General features: G+C 36.1%; 1 protein-coding gene across 1 annotated transcript in view; it reads right to left on the reverse strand.

Annotated features, from left to right (window-relative positions):
• The window catches only part of ARHGAP15 (Rho GTPase activating protein 15), a 330968-nt gene that overhangs the window by 263180 nt on the left and 45512 nt on the right, over positions 1-22276 (reverse strand). Inside the window, exons 3-6 of the mRNA XM_005153752.3 lie at positions 20487-20561; positions 16113-16174; positions 11062-11149; positions 5011-5100 (exon numbers count right to left, since the gene is read on the reverse strand). Of these exons, the coding sequence (XP_005153809.1) occupies positions 5011-5100; positions 11062-11149; positions 16113-16174; positions 20487-20561 (315 nt within the window). The remainder of the gene's footprint in view (positions 1-5010; positions 5101-11061; positions 11150-16112; positions 16175-20486; positions 20562-22276) is intronic.

A 22276-nucleotide genomic window follows, 5' to 3' on the forward strand; every position in this document is an offset into this window, starting at 1 on the left:
TTTCCTCATTTTAAGGTGTCAGTGGTCTTATATATCTGCAGTCCAAGGCCTTACAGTTTGCATGCTCCTGTTATTAGGTGTAAAGCTTTGTTTTACTGCTTGTGTCACAGGATTAATTAAACATGTCCCTCTCCATCACATTGCAGGGGATGCAAAGTGGCCTTATTACCTCGCAAGCCTTACACATGAATCAGATCAATAATTTTTGTGTCCATGTTTACAAAGTAACCTGAATTTCATTTCACTCTTAATCTACTCTCTTTGGTACCATCAAGTGAGTAACATCAATCAAGTGAGTAACATCAAATCTGGTGAGAGAAGGCAAACACACCTTTGCCCAGGATGGTTAAATCTTGACCATCTCTCACCTAGCACTTCTAAACAAGTGTTTTTTTTTTTAACTAATCATAGGCTTATTATTTAAAGAGCCTGTTGTTGACACCATTGAGCTGTGTTGTGGCTAAATCTTTTAATTAGGCAATAATAAATTCAGGTGGCTGGGATAAAAATTAAACTACAGTCACAGCAGTAACCTCCAGAAGTGGAAAAATGCTGTACTTGTGCTTTAAAATCATAACAGGTTCATCTAATGCATATCTAACTCAAAGCCTGCAAAGGTCAGCGCACTTTGTTCTCAGGAAACAGCACTTTCTCCAAGAGAGGTTTGGGATGGAGAACATGATCCAACTGCTGATGAGGACAACCAGAAGGTTGCCATCCATCTGAGTGCAAGGTTTGATTTGACTTTTTTAGATTTGTCTCCTCTCTGCAGCATTTATATTTATAAACATAAAAAGAAATCCAAATACAAATACTAACCTAAGCCCCTCCATGTTACAGTCTCAGTTCTTCCCCTAGAGAGATCATGGAAAAGATCCTTCCCATGGCAAAAGCAGTAACTTAGAAGATCCTGGGAGGTATCCAGATACTATACTGATCCTACAGTATGTAGAACAAAGTAGCTTATCATTCAGATTATGCTCTTGGGCAAAGCTGGATAGCTTCAAGGACAAGGGAGTTACCCTAGATCAGCACCATAAATGTTATTATATATGAAACAGCTGCAAGATAAATTCTTTCATATTACACATAGGTACAGTTTTACTTTCAGCTGTCTCACTGTTGAAACACTATGTCTTACACAGATTTCTCTATTTGTAAAATACACTTAGAACTCTAAGTTGCATGTGAATGAATGACTCCTTATGGTTGCAGTGTGCTGAAACCAAAAGGACTATCATAGATCTGTGGCAATGACCAGGCCATTGAACTCCAGAAATTCTTCATACAAAACCTCCTTTAAAAATGAACCATGTAAATGGAAAAAATATTGCTAAAGAAACTAGCATAATGTCTGCTGTTTAAATGAATGGTGCTATTAAGAGAACAAAGCAGCTTCACCAATTCATAAGCAAGCTGCTCATTTTTTTTTAATGCACTCTTCACCTCTCTCCTATTTTTCCTTTTCTTAAATCATCTGAGAGAAATCTTCCAAAACCTCTTAAAAGAAACGGTCTACAGCCACAAGATTTTGTACTAATGAAGTTCCAGAATTATGAAGCCAGAGATCAAGAGAATGTCTTCTACAACATCTGGGCTGAATGAAATTAAAACAAAGGGCTGCTTGACTTAGACAAGAGGATGAGTAAGCAGGAGAAAGAAAAAACTCCAGTTGAAAAGTTTACTAGAAGCAGAAAGCATTGACTATTGAGGAAATAGGTAAACTAATCTAGCTACTGCTGCCTCAACAGTGATATTAGTACTGACTGAAAAGCAGCTTATCCTGTTATTTTCTTTTTTGATAACCTGCATCAAAATGCACCTACCCAATATCAAACTAAGCCAAATAAAGGAAAGTGGAGAATGAGAGTGACATAGGCACTGTTTCTGTTCTAGCTGCTGACTGACAAAACTGCCATCCCTTAACATGGTTTTATTTAGTTATTACAACCATCTCTCTGTAAATGACACTTAGGATTATTTAAGATTATGTTGTAATCCTTTTAATCCTCAGTGCTTTAAATTTCAAGCTAAACACCAAAGAGCAAACTAGCACTTAGCAGAAATATTTAAAGCATGTGACTTGAACATAAATCTTCTTTTATCCACCACTCTTTTATTCAATGATGAAGACCTAGTGTATCACGTCATTCAGCCAGCAAGAGCAAACAGCACAGTATCTCACTTCAAACTGCATTTCCCCAAATCATGTGGAGCTGTTTCTAACTGTTTCTTTTCCTTGGTGTTAGCTATATCATCAATAAAATAAATGAAGGAAAACCGGAAGTTTATATTTTATAGGATGTGCATATTTTCAGTTACTATTGAGGAAAATTTGAAAAAAAAAAAAAACCCAAACCCCCACATAATATGTTCATCAAGAACAGAAATAGATTGCATGCACAAACTGGATAGTGTGAGAGACAGATCAGACTTATCCTGTTAAATAAGGAGTAGCTCAATTAAAATGAGTAGCACTGCTGAAAACCTCATGATCAACACCAGAAACCCAAATCTTCTTGCCTGAATATAATTTACTTGAAGTTACCTCTCTTCTTTTTCCTGCATCGATCATATTTCCAATTAGTTTTCTTTATGATACTCCTATACTCCATCTTGTTACCATCCATTAACTGTCATATGCTTAGACTTCAAATTCAAGGTTTTGTTCTTTTTCTTCAAACCAAAATCTCAAGTAATTTTCTATTTCTAATCTATAATTCATGTACTCAAATTGAGTACCCAGCCTAAATCAAACTCAAAATTCTGCATCTACTAGTACAACACATTACCAGAAAGCAACCATTACTCTATTTGAATCAGAAAATAATATTTTACTATTTAGAAAGTAATGAAACAAAACCCCACCAAAGTATGTCCTGTTGCCATGCTTTACAGATATAATCACACTTACTGCTGATAATTTCAAAGTTATGCAGCTGAGGTATTTAATCAAATAGCAGTGCAATGCCTCTATATTTAGGTCGAAAAAAAAAATCACCCATGTTCTTTTCATTTGAAGAAATCTATGAATAAGCAAACATATATTATCAATCTTATTCTCACCCACTAGGGATAAATAGATCGTCAGAAGTGTTTCCTGAAATATTCAGTACCCAGGTACAAACTGACCTCTCCGCTTTCAAACTCTCCTTGGATTCCCTCCAGACTATCTCATAAATCTTCACTCTATCTCCAGTCCCCTTCCCACTCTATCTGCTCATGCAGCACTAGTCTCGTTCAGTCCTTTCCTCTCCCAAAATGTCACCACTACTGATGCCAAAGCCTTCTCCTCTTTCACTCTTACCATCTGGCAGAATCTTCTTGTAGCTCTCTGTCTAAACAATGCTCTATCCCTTTTCAAAATGTGTCTTAACATATGTCCTTCCTCCCATGCTTTTACTTCTTAATGTCTCTCCCACTCACTCAGTGGCTTGATGAAGACACATTTTAATGGGTTCAAACAGTAGTGCATGAGTTTCGTTTCTCACATTATTCTGATTCAGTGAAGTTAGACCTCACACTAACAGAAGTGAGAAGAAAATGCATTGCAAAGTCTTCATACAACCAGTTTAATAAATCAATAACAGAGCTTCATTTATCTTTACACTGGAAATGTATTAGCTGCAACAAATCACCAATCAAATATGTATTTCCAAAAGAAATGTTGCTTACTGCAAATGAGAAATAAACCTTAGAAGCTCAGAAGATTTCTCAATGTTCTCAGGGGGTTGAAAGAGTGAAGGCTAAGGTTATACTTACTCACATTCCAAGTGAAAAAGCTGAAGATTGACAGGAAACCCAAAATATTTATTCTAAAAATACCTAGGAAATTACAAAGCTCCAAGTGTTGTCTCAAGACAATCTGAAGGATGTGGGGGGTATAGAAGCATAAGTCTTACTGTCTTGAAGAAGCGGAATATTTCTAAATATTTCATGTGCTTTAGAAAGATTTCTAGAAAAATTAACCTTAAAAAACGTCTCTGTAACACCCAGTCAACACAAAGTGGTTTCTTTTCAAGAAGGGGTGTACAGACCCTGAGGGCAGTTTTTGTATGTGGTGAGTTGGGTTTTTTTAAACCCCAGACTCAGGCAGAGTTGATTTCTCCAGCATGTTTCATTGGTAGTGATGGCAAAGTACAATCAGGTAACTAACAATATCTTGACTCTGACACGTTCCCTTTTGCATCTCTCCTCACTTGATTGTTTGTATTGTTAAAAATTCTTAATGTTAGAACTCTGGGAAACAACTCAGCTCATAAGAATATTTTGATGTGACTTGATGCAACTTCAGTGGAAAAAAAACAACTTTTTACTAATATTCATGGGAGCTGGAGTATGTCCAAAACCTGAAGATGTTGCAATAAAGGATTTTAGCCTGGAATGTTAACCTTGCAGTAATGCTTTTCTTGTCCTTTTATCTTCTTGGGCCTTGATCCTCCCTTTCAATTCAATGAAATTTAGATGAACTAATTAAATAATACTATTTTCCAACAATAAAGAATAGTCCTATGAGAAATACATGTCCTTCTATGCTGGCCCTGACAGAGTCAAGCTTTTAAAATCCTCCCCTTCCAGAAATGAACCTGGGTCATCACCATCTAAGGACCCTGAACAGCAATAAAAATAAACAGAGTAACCGCACTGTGCTGGAGCAAAGCTTGTATAAGCAGTTTGAAGAAGTTGTGTTTATGGAAGTTCTTTAGGTCAAGATTCTAGGCCTGAACCCAAAGCAATTATCTACTAAGTTTTAAAAACAAATTGAATATAGAACATTAATCAATAAATCAACAAGTTCTCAAGTGTTTAGAAGACTCAGCTGTCAGAAACCCTTCTCTTAGAAAAATAGTAAACTGATGCTTGCTAAAATGTTATTCTCCTGTACCAGTAAGAAAAGAGCTGTAATAAATCAGTCTCTAGTTATTAAAACCAAGAAAAAGGAAATAAAACTTCTTAATTTAACAGAGTTTATACTTAAATGAGCAATGAAAAGCATGCGTTGACTCTTACCTGAAAGACATTCTTTCTGCTGGATTTCTCTGAGGTCCACTCAATGCAAGCACCACACAAATCCACACACTCAGGTTTATATCCTGGTTTCTGGAAAGAAAAGGAGAAAAAAAAAAAACAAACCAAAAATCAAAACCCACAACCATGAATATGGCCTGTCTTTTCAGAAATGGGACCAGTTATCAAATAAAATAAGAATAAATCAACTTCAGATGACATATTATTGTAGCATAGCTGCTGAATTTACTAAAAAGAGTTCATTATTCCTTGATATTATTAAATAGCTACTCCTGAGATGTCATAACTCAGAAGTAAGGCTCTTACTAGATACATAATTTTAAAAAATAATTAAATGATTTAAAAAAAACAGTCTAATGTAACATACAATAAATCAAAACAAAATGCACACGCATTGACATGCTGGTCAAATGTTTTCTTTGCAAAACCTCTTAAAAGGTTTTGAGTTTAAAGGTAACATCTTGTCTCTTTCCAAATTCAAATTTAAATTGATGCAGCTGGAAGAGACAGAAACTAAGCAAGACACAAGACATACATCGTATCTGTAAGACAAGCTATCTAAAAAAATAAATAAATAAAAATTATAATTTCTAGCTCCTAAAAAGAAAAAAAAAATAAATAAAAAAGGCTTTGAGGGCATGTGTGACACCCAAAAAGAAGCTTAACACTAGGGTAGCTCCACACAGTTTGCTACTTCACAATGTCAGTCTGTGCATCCCAGAGTGACACAGCTCTGCCTCCCCAGCTTCTCCGGATGGATGCAAATAATTCAAAGAGCAGATTTGTTTGCCTGTATCATTTACATTGCTGGGAGTTGGTGTAAAGCACAATAATCCTCATTTGCCATCTAAGCTTCTTTTCCAGGGACTCTGCCTGCGCCGCAGTTCTGGCAAAGCCCATCTAGTTTAGAGTAGTCTTTGTAGATTTTGTTACTGCACATCCCAGACAACAATAAAAATACTACTGTTAAGAAGATACAGCACTAAGAAGTCCCTTTTGGGTAAGATACAGAGTAATATCCACATAATGTAGTTAATCAGCTTGATGCATCTTTTCTGCTCTGTTGTTCTTAAGTCATTTTACCTTTAAAAATGGCATTGCTGATAAAGAAAACAGACTTAATAGAAGTTAACAGTGGCCAGTTCAGCATCAACCACATAATCAGCTTTCCAAAGATTGCTCAGTGAATTACTCTGATGCTGTTATTAAAGGCTAAAAAATTTGTGTTCTACAAAATGCTTTTGAGATGGGTAAAAAAGAGCTATTTAGGTTAAAAAGCAACAAAGTAAGATGCCCTGGTCAAGCAATTTGCAGCCAGAATCTCTGGCAGTTTTCAGTATTGGAGTTGTAATTATGTTCTCCTTTTGCCAAACCATAAAACCACTATGGTTCAGTCCTGTGTGTCTTTGCTTCTTTTTAATTTTTTTTTAACAGATGAAATATGCTGTTCAAAACAAAAGGATGTTCTTGTGCTTAAAGTACTGGAAGAGCAGGGGTTGCATTTTTTATCCTCAGCTGTGCCTCAGACTTCCTGCCTGACCTCCAACAGGAACTTAATCTTTCTGAATTTTTAATAGCATACATACTTGACTTTAAAAAGGTGTTGTGAAATTTCATCAGTTAATATTTGCCTGGCAAAGGAGACAAAGTTAAAAAAAAAAGTCCCAGACAAACACCAACCTATTAGTACAAACAAATATTCAAAGAACAGAGGCAGGGAACACATGGATTTTTAGTATTTCAGTACTATACTTTTATATAAAGGACTATGGTGTCTCCTTTGACTAGATCACTCTCCTTGGGCAGGGGTTACCCCAAGGAAGTTCCATCCACAGGTCTCCACACAATGGTCAGGGCTACACTACACAGAGCAGGCAGCACTGTAACTCATCCTGAACACACAACACAGCCTGGTCAAAGTGGGCCACCATGCTTCATTTGGAAAAAAATTACTCAAAAGGACAGTGTGAGTCTGAAAATACTTTGACAAAGAAGGACAGATTCGTGCCACCAGCAGAAAGAATCGAGAAATGTTGGAAACACTTAATTAGATTAAGAGATTCAAATGTACACAAAAAAGACTCCAGGAAATAGTTTCTTGATAGTGAAGGATACTGGGCTACATATTTTCCTTGGGAAAGCTGCCATGGCATTTCACTGGAGTGAGAAAAAACAGTGGAAAGCCCAGGGAAATTCTGCAGAAAGATGGAATAGTGAACTCTATAGTACTTTACTATCTCTAGTTTCTATGACTGTACAAAAATTTATGCAGCAGCAGAACTTGGGCTTCTTCATGCACTCAGTGCACACAGTTTAATTTTCAGTGCACACAGTTTAATTTTGTTGTTGCAGTAATACGGAGTTTGTTTACAGCTTCGATTTTGCAATAAGCAGGAAAAAAGTATGAGTACGTGCATCTCCCTTTCGAGAAAGAGTGGGATACAAGCTTAATCTTAAAAAGATGGACATGCTTTTGCTATCTACAATAATTAACTGGAAAACTTCTTTTTTTTAGAGAACTTAGAATTTCTGCCCACAACAGAATATGAGGTGTCTATGAACACCATATGAGACTCATGAGTATGACACAGTATGTGAAACTTCTGATGAAAACTACATGCAAAACCACTCAGATCCATCAAGCCTGATCCTGTCCAGGGTGCACATCAGCCTTTCGTACTGCACCTAGGTTGGTCCATACAATGGAAGACCTGCTTAAATCTGTAGGGAACACAGGAAAGATGCCTAGAAATTAACATAGTCCTGTTAGCATGTTTTCCAGTTTATGCATTACCCAGAGACACTGCAAGAGAATTAAGGCTCCTGGGAAAGCCTGAGCACTCTGTATCCTTGCTTTGGATTTTGTAGTCAGAGCAATTATATCGACATGATTGGAGAGGGGTTATGCTCTAAATTGTTACAAGTGCCTGCTACAGTGAAATCTTCCTAAACACGGATATGGATTTCAGCAGCATTTTCACTCACTAAATTACTTAGGCTCTTAACTGGAGACTGAAATAACCTCTCTTGAGTATATTGTCTCAGGGAATAGACTACTTTCACTTGGTCACAAAGACCAACTGCTAATAGAATTTAACATTGCTAAGAAAGACTGCTGCTGTGATTTGGTTAGATCACAACGTCCTTAATTTAAAATAAAAAGTTATATTGATATGAATGCTAAAAATGTATATAAAAAGCATGACCACAAATGCACAGGCAGCAGCAAAAGATAATCATTAGCTACATGGAAAGCAAACTTGCCTTTTCAGTAATATTTGTAAACAATAATTTTCTGAATCTCTCCTCTGTGTGCCTTAATTGTGCTCTACTGTTACTAATGTTAATACCAGGTATTGTCACTAGCTTCACCAGAAAGCTATGGATCCCAGTCTTCTCCGTGCAAATCAACAGCAAACTTGTTATAGTGAGTCCTACCTCTACAGTTGTACAACAGAACAACAGAAGCTCCTTTTAGCTATTACTAGGTCTTTGCATTAGAATGTTATTTAAGATTTTGGTAAATATAACTTTAAATCACTTCTAAATGCTATCCTATCATCAGAAAAATAGGTATATTAGAATGTACTTCAATTCCCTGCTCTCCTTTTGCCTCTATTGCGAAATATCGTTCCTGTTATAATGATGATGTCTAAGTCTAAATTTTCACTTCATGTACAGTATTTAATATTTAATAATTAATGAGCTAGTATCTTTATGATACAAAGGAACATTAATCTTTTTGTTAAGTCACATCATTTTCCTGCTTACAATGAAAATGCTTTGTTGTAATTCACTATCGTGAATGAGCATTGCCTGTATTACATTATTTAATTAATGGTTGAGCTCCCCTTTATCCCAAGTAAAATACAGTTGGGAAAAAAAAATAAAAATCAGTAAGCAAATTATTTCTGATGAATCATTTTTGTGTTATTTTCTTTCCACTATCAAAATTGTATCTGGTTAAATGGTTTACAAAGGACATAAGAACTACATTCACTTTTCAGATGACCAATGTGCTCATTTAGCTTTTCTTGATGTGTGAAATTTGGGGGTTAAGAAATTGGGCTATAAGATTTTTGAATACTGACAGCTCTTGCTGTTTTCAAGCTTTAGTCAATTTGTTTATTTACCATTGCATATAAGTCATATGCAACAGACAAAAAATGTATTTATAATGGCTTTTTTCACCTAGTGAACATTGAGTTCACAACCCCAGTGTTCAGATCTAGCACGGAATTAAATAAAAATGACCCACTTCCATATTTTTTCCCATAAAGAGCAAAAGATGGGATCAATAGGTCTGTGTTCTTCCCAACATAGGAGGCAGTAGATATTATCTTACCAACTGTGAGCATTAGTAACGACTGGGACATCAGGGAAAGGGACTGACTTCTCCTAATTTTTTGAGTTAAACAGTTTGCGAACTGGGCCAGAGTCCCATCCTCCAGGTAGGTCTACTTTAGTATCTAAAATCTTAAAGGCCTAATGGGGATTTTAATCATGTAGAGGAGACTGAGAGCAAAATCGTGTCTTCTGTGTGTTGAATTTTACTGGTCCATTTATCTTCTAGGATTTGAGTGAAGGCTTACAAAAAGAAAGAAGTAGCACACAGAAGTGTAAGACACCTGGTAAATTATAAGACTAGTTCTAATAAGTTCATTAGTGATTTTTTTCAAAAAACATATAATTAAATATTAAGGAAAACAAATTATTCTGAAAAAATATTAATTCAATATAATGTTTTAAAGGTCACAGAAAAATTGTATTTTCTAACTGTACTAGCACAAACACAATTAGAAAGTGCCAGATTTCAGCCTTTCTTTTGTTTCAACTATTATTTTCATTTTTGCTACAACCCTTACCTTCTTTCAAAATACATGAAAAGGCGTTCTTTAAAGCTGAAATTATAGCAGGTGGAATTGGTAGATCAAGAACATATAGAAGAAAAGATTTATATCACCTGCCACAGAAAAAAAATAGCTTATTGTTTGTGACTCCTGCCAAAGAGAGCACCTTTGTGGCCACCCATCATGCTAATGAGATTTGGCAGGTTTGATCAGTTCTTGAGAGCCTTTCACAACAGGGCTTTGTCAAACCTGTCCCTTTGCTGCCCAGAGTGTCACACATTTGCCGAATTCCCCTTTTGTTGCCCACATTCAGGTTCATAGGCTCAAACTCAGCAGTAACTAGCACTGAAGGGATACATGCCATTATTGCTTGCACAACGTAGCTGTCACATCTCTGAAGACTAAGATCGGTGGTCTTTCCTTGGGGCACAATAAAAAGGTACTGCAAATTTCACTTTGTAGTAACTACAGGCTACAGAAATTGCATTAGCTGCATTAGATGGAGTCATAGAAATATATTTAGAAAGGTTAGCAGGATATGGTAGATGTCACATTTATACTACTATAAAAAATCACTTTGCTAACTTATAATGTTTTCTGCTTTGGTAACACCCTAGATTAAGGTGCCATTTATAAATAATTTATTATTATTTATTAATGTATAAGCCACTTTATGAGATGGTAGACAACAACTTAAATTCATGTATTAAAGATGCACATACATGGTTTAATACAATTTACGTCTCACAATATCCTTTGCAACAGATTCTCATCGCATCATCTGTTAAGCATTTATTACTAATGGATTTTATAACATACTTTATAATACATTATTTGAGGAAGTAGCTGCATTTAGTGATCATTTTCATAAATAAGAATAAAGCATTTATAAATGGCACCTTAATTTAAAGTGTTACCTTCACATTACTGAATAGTCACTTACCATTTGTCTCACTTTGCAACTATTCTCAAAATGTACCTCTTAATAAAGGACATGCTAAGTCCTATTTCTTATCATATACTACATCTGATTAAGAGTTTATCAAGGCATTTTCCTTCAGCTGCTCTCAAAACTTCGAAGGTTGCCAGTTCAGTCTGAATTTGCGTTACATATACACCAAACTATTTATACTGAAATAATACTTGCAAGGAAGCTGAGTGTATCAGATGGTTGATTGCTTACCAGGTTGGCCAGTGCTGGCTGCTTGGATTCTTTATAGAATTCCATTTTCCGAGCAGTGAGAACAACCCAAGATGTGGACCAGTTTTTCCTTAAAAATAAAATTAAATTGAAAAAAGTAAAAAATCAGTAAGACATGCAAGCAGGAGGTAGACACTCCATTTGTAGGCTTAGTTTTTAATTATTTCATGTCAGAAACAAAAATGGTCTAAAGTCAATATCAACAATGCACTTCAACCAATATTGATGGATTTGCATCATACATATACTTGAATGTGGCCTAGCAAAGCTTGAGAACATTTTTGTTCATTCATGTTTTGAAGCCTGTCTATGTTCCTTATTCAATATGGTGCCTTAATTTAACACACATGCTTCAATTTCACATATACTCGGAGGACTCCAAAATAGCTGGCACTCTTCTGGTAGCTAATACTTAAAATAGAACCAGGAAGGAAAAATGTGATTTTGATCTGACTATACAGAGCTGTCCTGGGTTCAGCTGTAACAGTTATTTTTTCTCCTTCCTAGTAGCTGGTGCAGTGCTGTGTTTTCGACTTTAGTCTGAGAACAATGCTGATACACCAACGTTTTTAGTTGTTGCTAAGTAATGCTTACCCCGATCAATGACTTTTTAGTCTCATGCTATGCTAGTGAGAAGGGGCACTGGAAGCCAGAAGGAAGCAGAGACAGGACACCTGGCCCAAACAAGCTAAAGGGGTATTCCATACTACAGCACATCATGCACAGTATATAAACTGGGGGGAGTTAGCTGGAAGGCCCATGACAAGAGCTCAGCAAAGGGTTTATTTTGAGAGGTCCCACATACTTTCCTTTTTCCATAAATAAAAAAAAAAATTGTAGGAAAGCAAGGAAGATAAAAATGCCATCTGAGAGAAGTTTAAGCAACCATTAAACATCAGGACCTCACAGTACGGCCCTAGAGAGCTGTCAAAGTGCTGGGGCCAGGAAAAAGTCGAAATACACACAGAAACGTGAGACACTTTACCTGATGCAGAAGAACATAATAATCTACTCAGAAGAAAATGCTATTATATATATGACATATGAAGTGATGTTTCAAGCCACCACGTAATCATAAACAAATGCATCTGATAGAAAACTAGTTTTTGATCATTATCTCAAGTTTGACTTTTCTATCTGGGGTTCATAACATCCAATATTTGCAAAAATGCTTACAAAGCCACTATTTGTTTGTTTTATGTGAATGCAAATCACAAATCTGTACATTTTAGAACAAGCCTGAAAAAGCATGTGACAAGCAGGCTGTTTTATGTGCATGTCATGGTGTGTTTAAAGTAGGAAGCTGCCTGTAAGGACACAAATACCCAGGGAGTTGCTTTTAGCAACCCTTTTTCTCTCTCTCCCTCACCTGTCTCCCCTAGTCACTGAGTTCTCTCTATTTGGGTATTCCTAAGTAACTCAAACACACCCATTTTTTATTCTAGCAAAACTTGTCTTTATTGAGTTTAAAAGCCTGTTGGTCACATTTGTGATGTTCACTTACAGATCCGTCTCACAGCTTTGCTGCACTCAGTATTCCATCAGATTTCACATCAGGTAGATAGCTTTTTTTATTAATGACTTTCCTGTTCCATGTTTCATTCATCAGCATAAGTAGCATAACCAATATTACATATGAAGTCATAAGACCACTGGCATTATCAGAGGAGCTTGCACTTGCTGCACTGTGGACAGAATTTTAGCCAGCATGATCCCATGATCACCCCTAAACTATATCCAACAGTGAAAGAAACTCTCCACGAAGGAGATTAATACATCTGAAGAAAATAAGACTGCATTTTTTATGCCATGTTAGTGGGGAAAAAAATAAAGAGAGAAACATTAAGAAAAAGAAAGAAACAGAAAGGTTATAGAAAAGTACCTGACCATCACTAACAAATATTTCCCCACAAAAGAACAGTGTCTGTAAGTCACTTTGAAATTTTCTAAATTCGTTACCACTGTAAAGTTATATCCTCTGCTAAATGTGAACTATGTTCATAGCTGTGGGTTGTGTACAGTGGGAATAAAGAAAACCTCTACCTCAGTTATTTTTTTAAAGCATCCTTAGGAAACTTTAGGTTTACACCCTTTAGCTAAAGTATCCTTAAGAAACTTTTATTCCTGTAGTGAAGAATCACCATTAAGGTAGTGAAAACAGGTTGTCTGTTGGTAAACACATCTTCAGTTATTTTTATTTTTTTTTACTCAAAATTGCCATGCAGTTTCACAGGGGAGTAAGTGGCCAAACATGCAATATACAGGTTGGATAACCTGAATGAATATGGATTACCAAAGGATTAAAATCCTTGGGAGAAAACCTATATTCAGTACCCAGCTTACACCAAATGCTCGACCTTAGCTATGGAGAGGAACATTTCTGTGTCATGGACACTTCCACTAGGCAGAGTGCTCCTTGCTCCAGCTATTGGTGTGGTAAGTTTATCTAGCTGAGAAATTCAAATCAGTAAATCTATTTTGAGCTCCCAGATTCACGTGCAATTTTCTTAAAGATTCAAATTCTTCATCAGACTAAATGGGATTTTTGCCAAGACTTGAAGGTGTTTCATTTCAACCTGGACCTTATTAAAAAAAAAAAACAAAACAAAAAAAAACAAAACAAAACAAACCAAATCCAAAACTACAATAAAATGTATTTCTATTTCTTGTTTTAAAATAGGAAGCCAACAATAAAAAATAAAAACTTAAAAAGCACTTTTAAAAATTGTATCAGGTGAGATGTTTCACTTAAGTTTCATGCTGAGTTTTAAGGTGAAAATGTTTTAATTCAATCAGGAATAAGAAAACTTGGTGGGTTTGTAAGACACTATAGGAATGATAAAAGCTATGAGAATGAAACTGAACTTCACTATAGTATCTGCAAGAAAACTTTTTTCCCCCCTAAACGTTACTTCCTCAGTTCTTTTATTCTAAATTTTTTTTTCATATTAAAAGTGACATCTTAAAATCAAAATATCATTACTTTTATCACCTAAAGATAAACAGTATGTAAACCAGACAACCTTTTTATCAGATTGTTCATAAAGACATCCTCAGATTTTTTAAAAAAAAAAGGAAAAAATAAAAGGAGGGGAGGGAAGAAAAAAAAAATAAAAGGGGGAGGGGGTATAAGGTACTTAAAAATGTATTAGTCTCCATACAGATCTCAGAATAGTTTGCCAAGATCATCTAGTTCTAACCCTCCTGCCACCAACAGGGACAACTTCCATTAGACCAGGCTGCTCTAAGCCCCATCCAGCACTGCCAGGGATGAGGCAGCCACAGTTTCTCTGGGCGCCTCCGCCAGGGGCTCACCACCTTCACAGGAAAGAACTTCCTTACACCTAATCCAAATCTACCCTTTTCCAGTGTAAAGACATCCCCCCTTGTCCTCTCTGTACATGCACTTGTGAAACACCCCTCTCCAGCATTCCTGTTGGCCCCTTTATGCACTGGGAAGCTGCTCTTAGGTTTCCCTGTAGCCTTCTCTTCTCCAGGCTGAGCAGTCCCAGCTCTCTCAGCCTGTCTCCATAGGGGAGGTGCTCCAGCCTTCTGACCATCTGTATTTCGTAAAATACATGCAGTGACCTAACGTTTTCAAGCTCTTTAGAAAAGCCGGTTCACAATAATCTAAGTTTTGCCGTGTGGCATCACGATTATTCAGGATGTGACTTCCAGGTGCTAAAGAGCAAGTTTAGTAAGTGAAAGGAGTCAAAATGCATGCCGAGTAGATGAACCCTCACTACCCATCCTCTCTCTGTATAAAGATCCATAAATATTGGTATACAGAAAAGATCCAGTAAAGTTAACAAGGAGATTATGTGAATTAACTTATAGCTACACCGTTAAGTTTGTTATAGAAAAATCACTGCTCGAGAGTCCCGGCGAGGTGCAACCGGAGTCTTGGGGGCTGCATAAGGAGCCCCGAGAGCTGAGGCTGTATTTGCAGTCTGTCAAACGAACACCTGATGGCAGCACGTTATAGCTTCAGTGGTGCTCACGATCTCTGAGGCTATTTTAAATATACGAGACTGTTCAGGAGCATTTAACAGTACGAAATTCCTCAGGGCTATTTAATAGTACAAGTGGTCGAACTCTGCCTGCTTCCTGTGCCCAGCCCAAGCCAGTGAGCAACACCAAGCCATTGAAGACACTCTGTGCCAGAGGCAGTGATGCACTGGAAAGGTAAGACTCCCTCATCATCTGGGCACAGGTGATGCCCTGCTTATACATACTCTGTAGAAGCTTCTGCCAGTGTCCAGAGCTGTGAAAACAGTATTACTGTCTTCGGTTTCTTTTCCAAAAATTCAAGCTACACAACTTTCTGATAGCACCCAGCTGAAGCTGGCTTGGCCAAGTGTTTGTAATGTTCTTGTTTCAAGTGAGAGGTTGGACTAAGGGATGTCCAGGCTCCCTTTTCAATGGGCATTCTTAGGATCCTTATGGTTTAGAACTATATAGGTAAGGTAAATTATAACTTGGCTCCTTTGTACATGCAAAAATACAGGATTTCACATTAGTCTCTCATTCTCATTGATAACACACAGTGCTGATCACATCACTACTAATCACTCATTCCATTAAATACAGCAAATCATAGCAAAACCTTCCACAAAGACAGCATTAATACTCACATTATTTCAGCACAGTGCTAATAAGTGCTGACCACTTTGATAACCTTTTCTTGGCATCACAACAAGGTGGGTTCCTACACCTCATCCTTGACCGCTCTAGCACATACCTTGCACTTAAAATTTGCCCACTGGAAAATGTATTGTTGGTTTATTTGATGCCATAAGGCTGTCCTTAATATGCATAGTGTACAGAATATAGAGGGTAACACACACATGATCATTGCATCCAGTGAGCCAATTAGGTGCTGTCACTTGGTTTCTGGACTATTATCAAACATTGGATTAACACTGAAACAGTGGCAATTTGTGTGTTAGCAGCAATAGTAGCTATATATACTTAAACATGAATCACCTTTGAGTTTTTCAAATGATAAATTCTGTAACATTCACATATAATACCTTAATTTCTTGCCACCATCTGCTATTTTAGCTTTCAGAAGATATCCTTCTTTCTCCACTACCTGCAAGAAAGAAAAAAACATAACCTTATCATTTATTCAGATCAATGAATTAATTTAGTACACACATAAGACTCTACATCTAGCTAATCTAGTATTGTAGTCATTTTGCCGCTAATTCTGTTTAGTTGCCTTTTTTTTCCCCAGTACAGTCAGTTCTTGTGAAAATTCTCAAAAACCATTCAAAGTCAATAAGTACAGCAAAGTCAGTCAATACGTACAGCAAAAAAAAAAAAACAACAAAAAACCACAAAAATATTCTATTAAATACTTTAGCAGAAATTTATTGTAATGCAAGTTTCTAGCTATAAGTAAAAATTAGTTGAAAAGATATTTCAAGTAAATTATATCAGTGTATAATTTCATTTATTGAGTTTCATTAAAAGCTATGAGGAACATGCCATACTTTTGTAGAAGCCTCTCGGTTATATTCTAATTTAGGTGTGTTTAGGTGTGTTTAAAGGTAACCAGTGTCAGAGAAACATCAAATATCTGTACAACAGGAAAGGTTACATTGCCTTCACATGTGCCACATTTTGCTTTGAGTCAGGACTAAATTAAGGCTCATGCTAAAAAAAGCATCATGCTTTTAAGTCATGCTGTCTTTCAGATGCTGTTTGGTATTGAGATGCTCACCCCTCAGCCCTTAAAAGGTGTGTGCATCCATGAGCAAGGAGAACTTGTCTTCAAATTTCCAGTTGAACTAAATGGTCTCATAGTATGGTGCAGAAAATCAAACTAAGCAGTTCTGTTAATTCTCGATATACAAGCTGAAAGGGGAATTATTACAAAGAAAAACACAGCTGTGTTGCACATTTTCCAAAATACACCCAAAAAAGGCAAAGACCTTAGCTATTACCTATACAAAGCAGGATGTGGTATTAGCAACCTGATATCACTTTTGAAGATCCCATACGCTGCAACTGATATTACTGAAACCTGGTCCCTGTTCTATGGTGTCAGAACAGGCTAAGGACTCTGCCAGTACACACAAGGCTGCGATGCTTAATTGTAGCATATCGATTTATGCTTGAGTTTTGGCATATTAGAAGCAAGTCTTAGGCTTGTTTACATTTCCCCCACATTTCTGACCATTATCCTTGCAGACCAGTCATGAGTGACATTACTCGGGGTTGGTATTGGGATCAGTGCTGTTTAACATCTTTGTCAGCAGCACTGACAGTGGCATTGAATGTAACCTCAGCAAGTTTGCTGATGACACCAAGCTATATGGTGCAGTTGACACATTGGAGGGAAGGGATGCCATCCAGAAGTATTTTGACACAGTTGAGAAGTGGGCCCATGCAAAGCTTCAAGGAGTTCAAGAAGGTCAAGTACAAGGCCCTGCATCTGGGCTGGGGCAATCCCAAACACAAATACAGGCTGGATGGAGAATGGATTGAAAGCAGCCCTGAAGAGAATGACTTGGTGTTTCTTGGTGGATGAGAAACTCAATATAGCCCAGCAGCGTGCACTGGCAGCGCATAAAGCCAACTGTTTGCTGGGACACATCAAAAGAAACATGGCCAGTAGGTCAAGGAAGTGATTTTGCCCCTGTACTCTATTCTCACAAGACCCCAATTGTATTCAGCTCTAGGGCCACCAACATAAGAAGGATGTGGACCTCTTGGAGCCAGTCTAGTGGAGGGCTATAAAGATGCTCAAAGGGCTGAAGCACCTCTCCTATGGAGACAGGTTGAGAGCTGGGGTTGGTCAGCCTGGAGAAGAGAAGGCTACAGGGAAACCTTAAGAGCAGCCTCTTAGTGCTTAGGGGTTAAGAAGAAAGAAGAAAGCTGGAGAGGAGTGTTTTACAAGTGCATGTACTGATAAGAAAAGGGGGAATGGCTTTATACTGAAAAAGGGTAGATATGGATTAGGTGTGAGGAAGAAGTTCTTTCCTGTGAGGGTAGTGAGGCCCTGGCAGAGGCTGCCCAGAGAAGCTGTGCTTGCCCCATCCCTGGCAGTGTTCAAGGCAAGGTTGGATGGGATTTAGAGCAACCTGGTCTAGTGGATGGTGACATAATTTAACATGCTTTAACAGGTAGCATAAGGATTTTAAAATGAAAAATATGTTATTTTTACTATTAAAGTATCAGATTAACAATGTATATGTTTAATTATTTCCTTGGATTTTTTTCTGGTATACGTCATATAATGAAATATATACAGCATAATTACCTGTTTGTACCTATGAAAAGGTCTGTAGGTCTGTGGACAATGATTTAGGTAATGTTCTTGAATAGCTGCACAAGAATTAATGCATGCATTTTCTATAATTTGTATTTGTCTCATGCAAAGTCCTGCCATGAAGATGATTGGCATAGAAAACACAGAGAGAAAGTGTGTAGGGATTATTGTGCAGAGTCATGTCACTATTTATCTAGTAATGGGTGAATGAATTATAAGAGCTAAAGTAAGACTTAATCCCACTTCCACCTACTTTTTTTTTTGTTTGTTTGTTTTTGTTTTTTTTTTTTTAATTTATTTTACATCTTTCGATTTTTTTTTCTCCTTCTAAACCTTCATTTTTGTAGCATAAAACTTGGGGCATGGTCAGTGCCAGAGAGGTTAAATAACATAAGAAAGGTTGTTTTTCTTAATATTTTTTTTCATCTGGAGACAGAAACTGGGAGGAACATTGACTAACCATTCAGAGAAACTGTTGATTGATTCTCTGAATCAGACCCAAAATCTCATGCTTTCCATGTTTACGAAACACTGTTCCCAAACTGTTATTTTAACCAACCCAAAAATAAAGGCAAATATGATTTTCAACATCCAATCTGAATCACCTCTGTTCTCACCTTTTGGGAAATTTAAACTTAAGATGTGATTGCAGATGAAAAGGTTGCTGCTCAGTCATATTTTCCCAATAATTGAATTGAGCTAGGTTATTGAATTCACTATCAAAAGTTGGACATATAAAATAACCTGTTTTAAATTACATAGTTCAAATTCAGCTTTTGTTATAAATTAAATGGTTCAAAATTGAACAGCAAAAATTACAAGGTCTTCAGTTAATAAGACCTTTCAGTGCTATGCAATTTAACTCTCATATATATATTGCTTTAACTGAATAACCACGGATGCTGTCTTTAAGAAAAATAGCATGGTCTTCATTAATTGATAATGCATGCGTTTTTTTCTGTAATTAGTATAAAGGGCATTTATGGAATTACAAAACAACTTTACCACAAAGAAATATAAAAAGATTTCTAGTCTGATCCAAACATTTGTGTAAACTCTGGGGTGCTATATACTCATCACTTAACATCTGCTAATATCCCCTTTTTTTTTCTACTTGCTTTCAAGAAAATGCTTCCAAGACAATCAGTTTACAATACTCATGCAAATGCATGATATTAAATTAAAAAGAATTCCAGATATATCTTAATGTTAATGCTTTGTTGTTTCTGTCTCCACAAATATCATCATTTGTTGTTAAACTGCTGCCCTTCCTGAACCTTTTCAGCATTTGGAAGATTGAGAAAATGACCCCAAATGCCCTGAAGAGTGAAGAGTTACTGTAGAAATAAGAAAATTAAATTATTGTGTGGGGTTTTTGTGGTGGTGGGTTTTTTGTGGGTTGTTTTTCTGTTTTTCTTTGTTGCTCTTTGGGTTTTATTCGCTTTTTTAGAAAAATATTAAAGATGAGAGTATGCATATCTAAATATTTGAGTTTCTGAATAATATTTTTTAAAAAGATTCTCGTAGGCTAACAGTATTAACAACTATAAGGAAAAGTAATTATCACTATATCACATATAGGTTCTATTATTTCCCTAGTTACAAGAATTCAAAGCTTCTGAACCTACCTGATCCTGAAAAGTTTGTGTAGGGCAAAGTACCACTGACACCAACATTTCTTTGATGAACCTGTATTTGCATATTCATTTTCTTTTAATAGAAAAACCTCCATGTTTCTCATTCCCTCTAGATTTTTAAAATGTCAAGGAAAATTTTGTTATATTTTTTGATGACTTTTAATTATAAAAATTATATTAATATTAAAAATACCTTAATATGAGCAGAGATTGGACAAATACATGGTTGTATTCCTTTATACCAGATACTAATACTAATGAAATATCAGTCTGGTACAACTGACTTAACAGCAAATTCAAGCTCTACGAACTGCCTTGTGCCTTCTGAAATTATTCTTTTTATTGATTAATCAGGTCCCTCAAATCCCTTAACATCTTGAGGCATCCAGAGCCTCATGTATTTATTCTTTAATAAAGCATGTGTAACATTTACATTATAAACATTTAAAATAACAAGAGTGATTTATGAGTTCTATAGAGCAATTGCTTACTGTGTGGTCCTGTGTACTAATGATGTTTGCAAGTGTTAAGTTATGCTGGGAATGATTTCTTCTATGACGACTTACCTAGAAAAAAAAAAAAAAGAAAAGAAAAAGGACGTAAATTCAAAGAGATTCAAACACATACAGGTAAAGATGGAACAACAAATCTAATTACTGAACACGCACAGCATACATTGGGTGGAGTTTTGGAAACCTGGTTACTTTCAGTACCATATTTCTGTGAAAACTGGTGTTCCCTGAGCCCTGTATTTGAAAAGTACAGCTATTAAGCTCTAAACATCTTTGGTATAAATGTGTTTCATTGTGATGTCACATTGGCAACTTTAACTAAAAGTTAAATAACTGATAACAGTAATTTTTTATTGACTTTTGCATCAGGATTCTCAAAAATTTTTTAATTAGTTAGGTTTCCATTTTACAGAAATGGAAAAAATGCTAATTATAACCTCAAGGCCACAAAGCAAGTCAATGGGAGAACTAGAACATAATTGGGGACAATCATACAATATATCCAGTACGTTTAAACTGCTTTAAAAGCTGTTTCTTAAATCTCCATGACTGGAAGGCTGTAGCCATACTGGACTCTGATTCTGCAATTACTCCTAAGTACCAAGTAAGTCCTGATCTCCTCCAGTTCCCACTTTTGTAGGAGGAAGCCGATATAAAAAAAATCTATTGTTTAAATTCATTGTCAATCAATAACAATATAATTTGGAGTTGATATCCTGTAGAATTCAGTGATTATCTCCTCTTTTAACTGAAGCCAAAAAGCAAACAACAAAATATAGTCTCAGCTAGTCTCCACTGTATTCATCATACTGCATTCTCTTTTTCCCTATTAAAACAGAGTTAACCAAAAGTAATAATATATTCTGTTTATATTCAAGTGTCTGAATGTAGAAAATGTTCTTAATTAATCCAGAGGGCCACACTCAAAAAACAGTTAAACATATTATGATCCCATATTTTTTCTCCACACATTGCTTTCATGTCTATTTGTAAGCACTAACATTTTCAAGCCTTGAAATCTATATCCTAGATATTGCTGTACTCTCCTAGTCAGAGATAATGAGCTTAATGAATTACCAGTTCTAAATTTAATACAAACATTTCAAAGAAGGAGATAAAACATTCTTCACAATTCAAAAGTTTCTCTGACCTATTTATGAAGAATATCACTTAACAATTTCATTAAGGGTGAGTAACAGCTGGTGACATGGCTGTGTCCTAAAGTGTTTTTCTCTCTTAATATTCTGCATCTTAAGCAATCGAGCTTTCATAAGAAATATTTTGGTTAGTGGCAGTACCTCCTTTGGGGAGAAAAAAAATGTCAGACCACATTTTCTGTATTTTGCAATCTTGTTTTCAAGAGTGTCATGTTCCTGTTTTATTAGCATGTAGGGTAAACAATAATGATTTGCTGATGCTATTGAGAGAACTTCTAAGATTACAGTCTTTCTGTTTAGATTTTGAATGGAACTTAATATTAATGCAGGCAGAGACATGTATATAAATTCAAAAGAAATTAATTCCATTTATCTTTATCTTTACTGTTCAACAACTCTGAAGTTTCTATAGTGTTCAAGACATACAACCAACTATTCAGGTCTAGATCATAGGAATTCTTGCTCACCCAGATCCCCCATTATAATTATTCCTTAACATACAACAGAGCATATTGCCCAGTGATGCTTTCTAAAATACGTTTTCACTCATCCAAATTAAATAAAAGACACCATCACTCCACAGGATGTATTTTAACATTCAGCTGCTCTCCC

This window comes from Melopsittacus undulatus, chromosome 4 (assembly GCF_012275295.1).
Source record: "Melopsittacus undulatus isolate bMelUnd1 chromosome 4, bMelUnd1.mat.Z, whole genome shotgun sequence".
Taxonomy (NCBI): domain Eukaryota; kingdom Metazoa; phylum Chordata; class Aves; order Psittaciformes; family Psittaculidae; genus Melopsittacus; species Melopsittacus undulatus.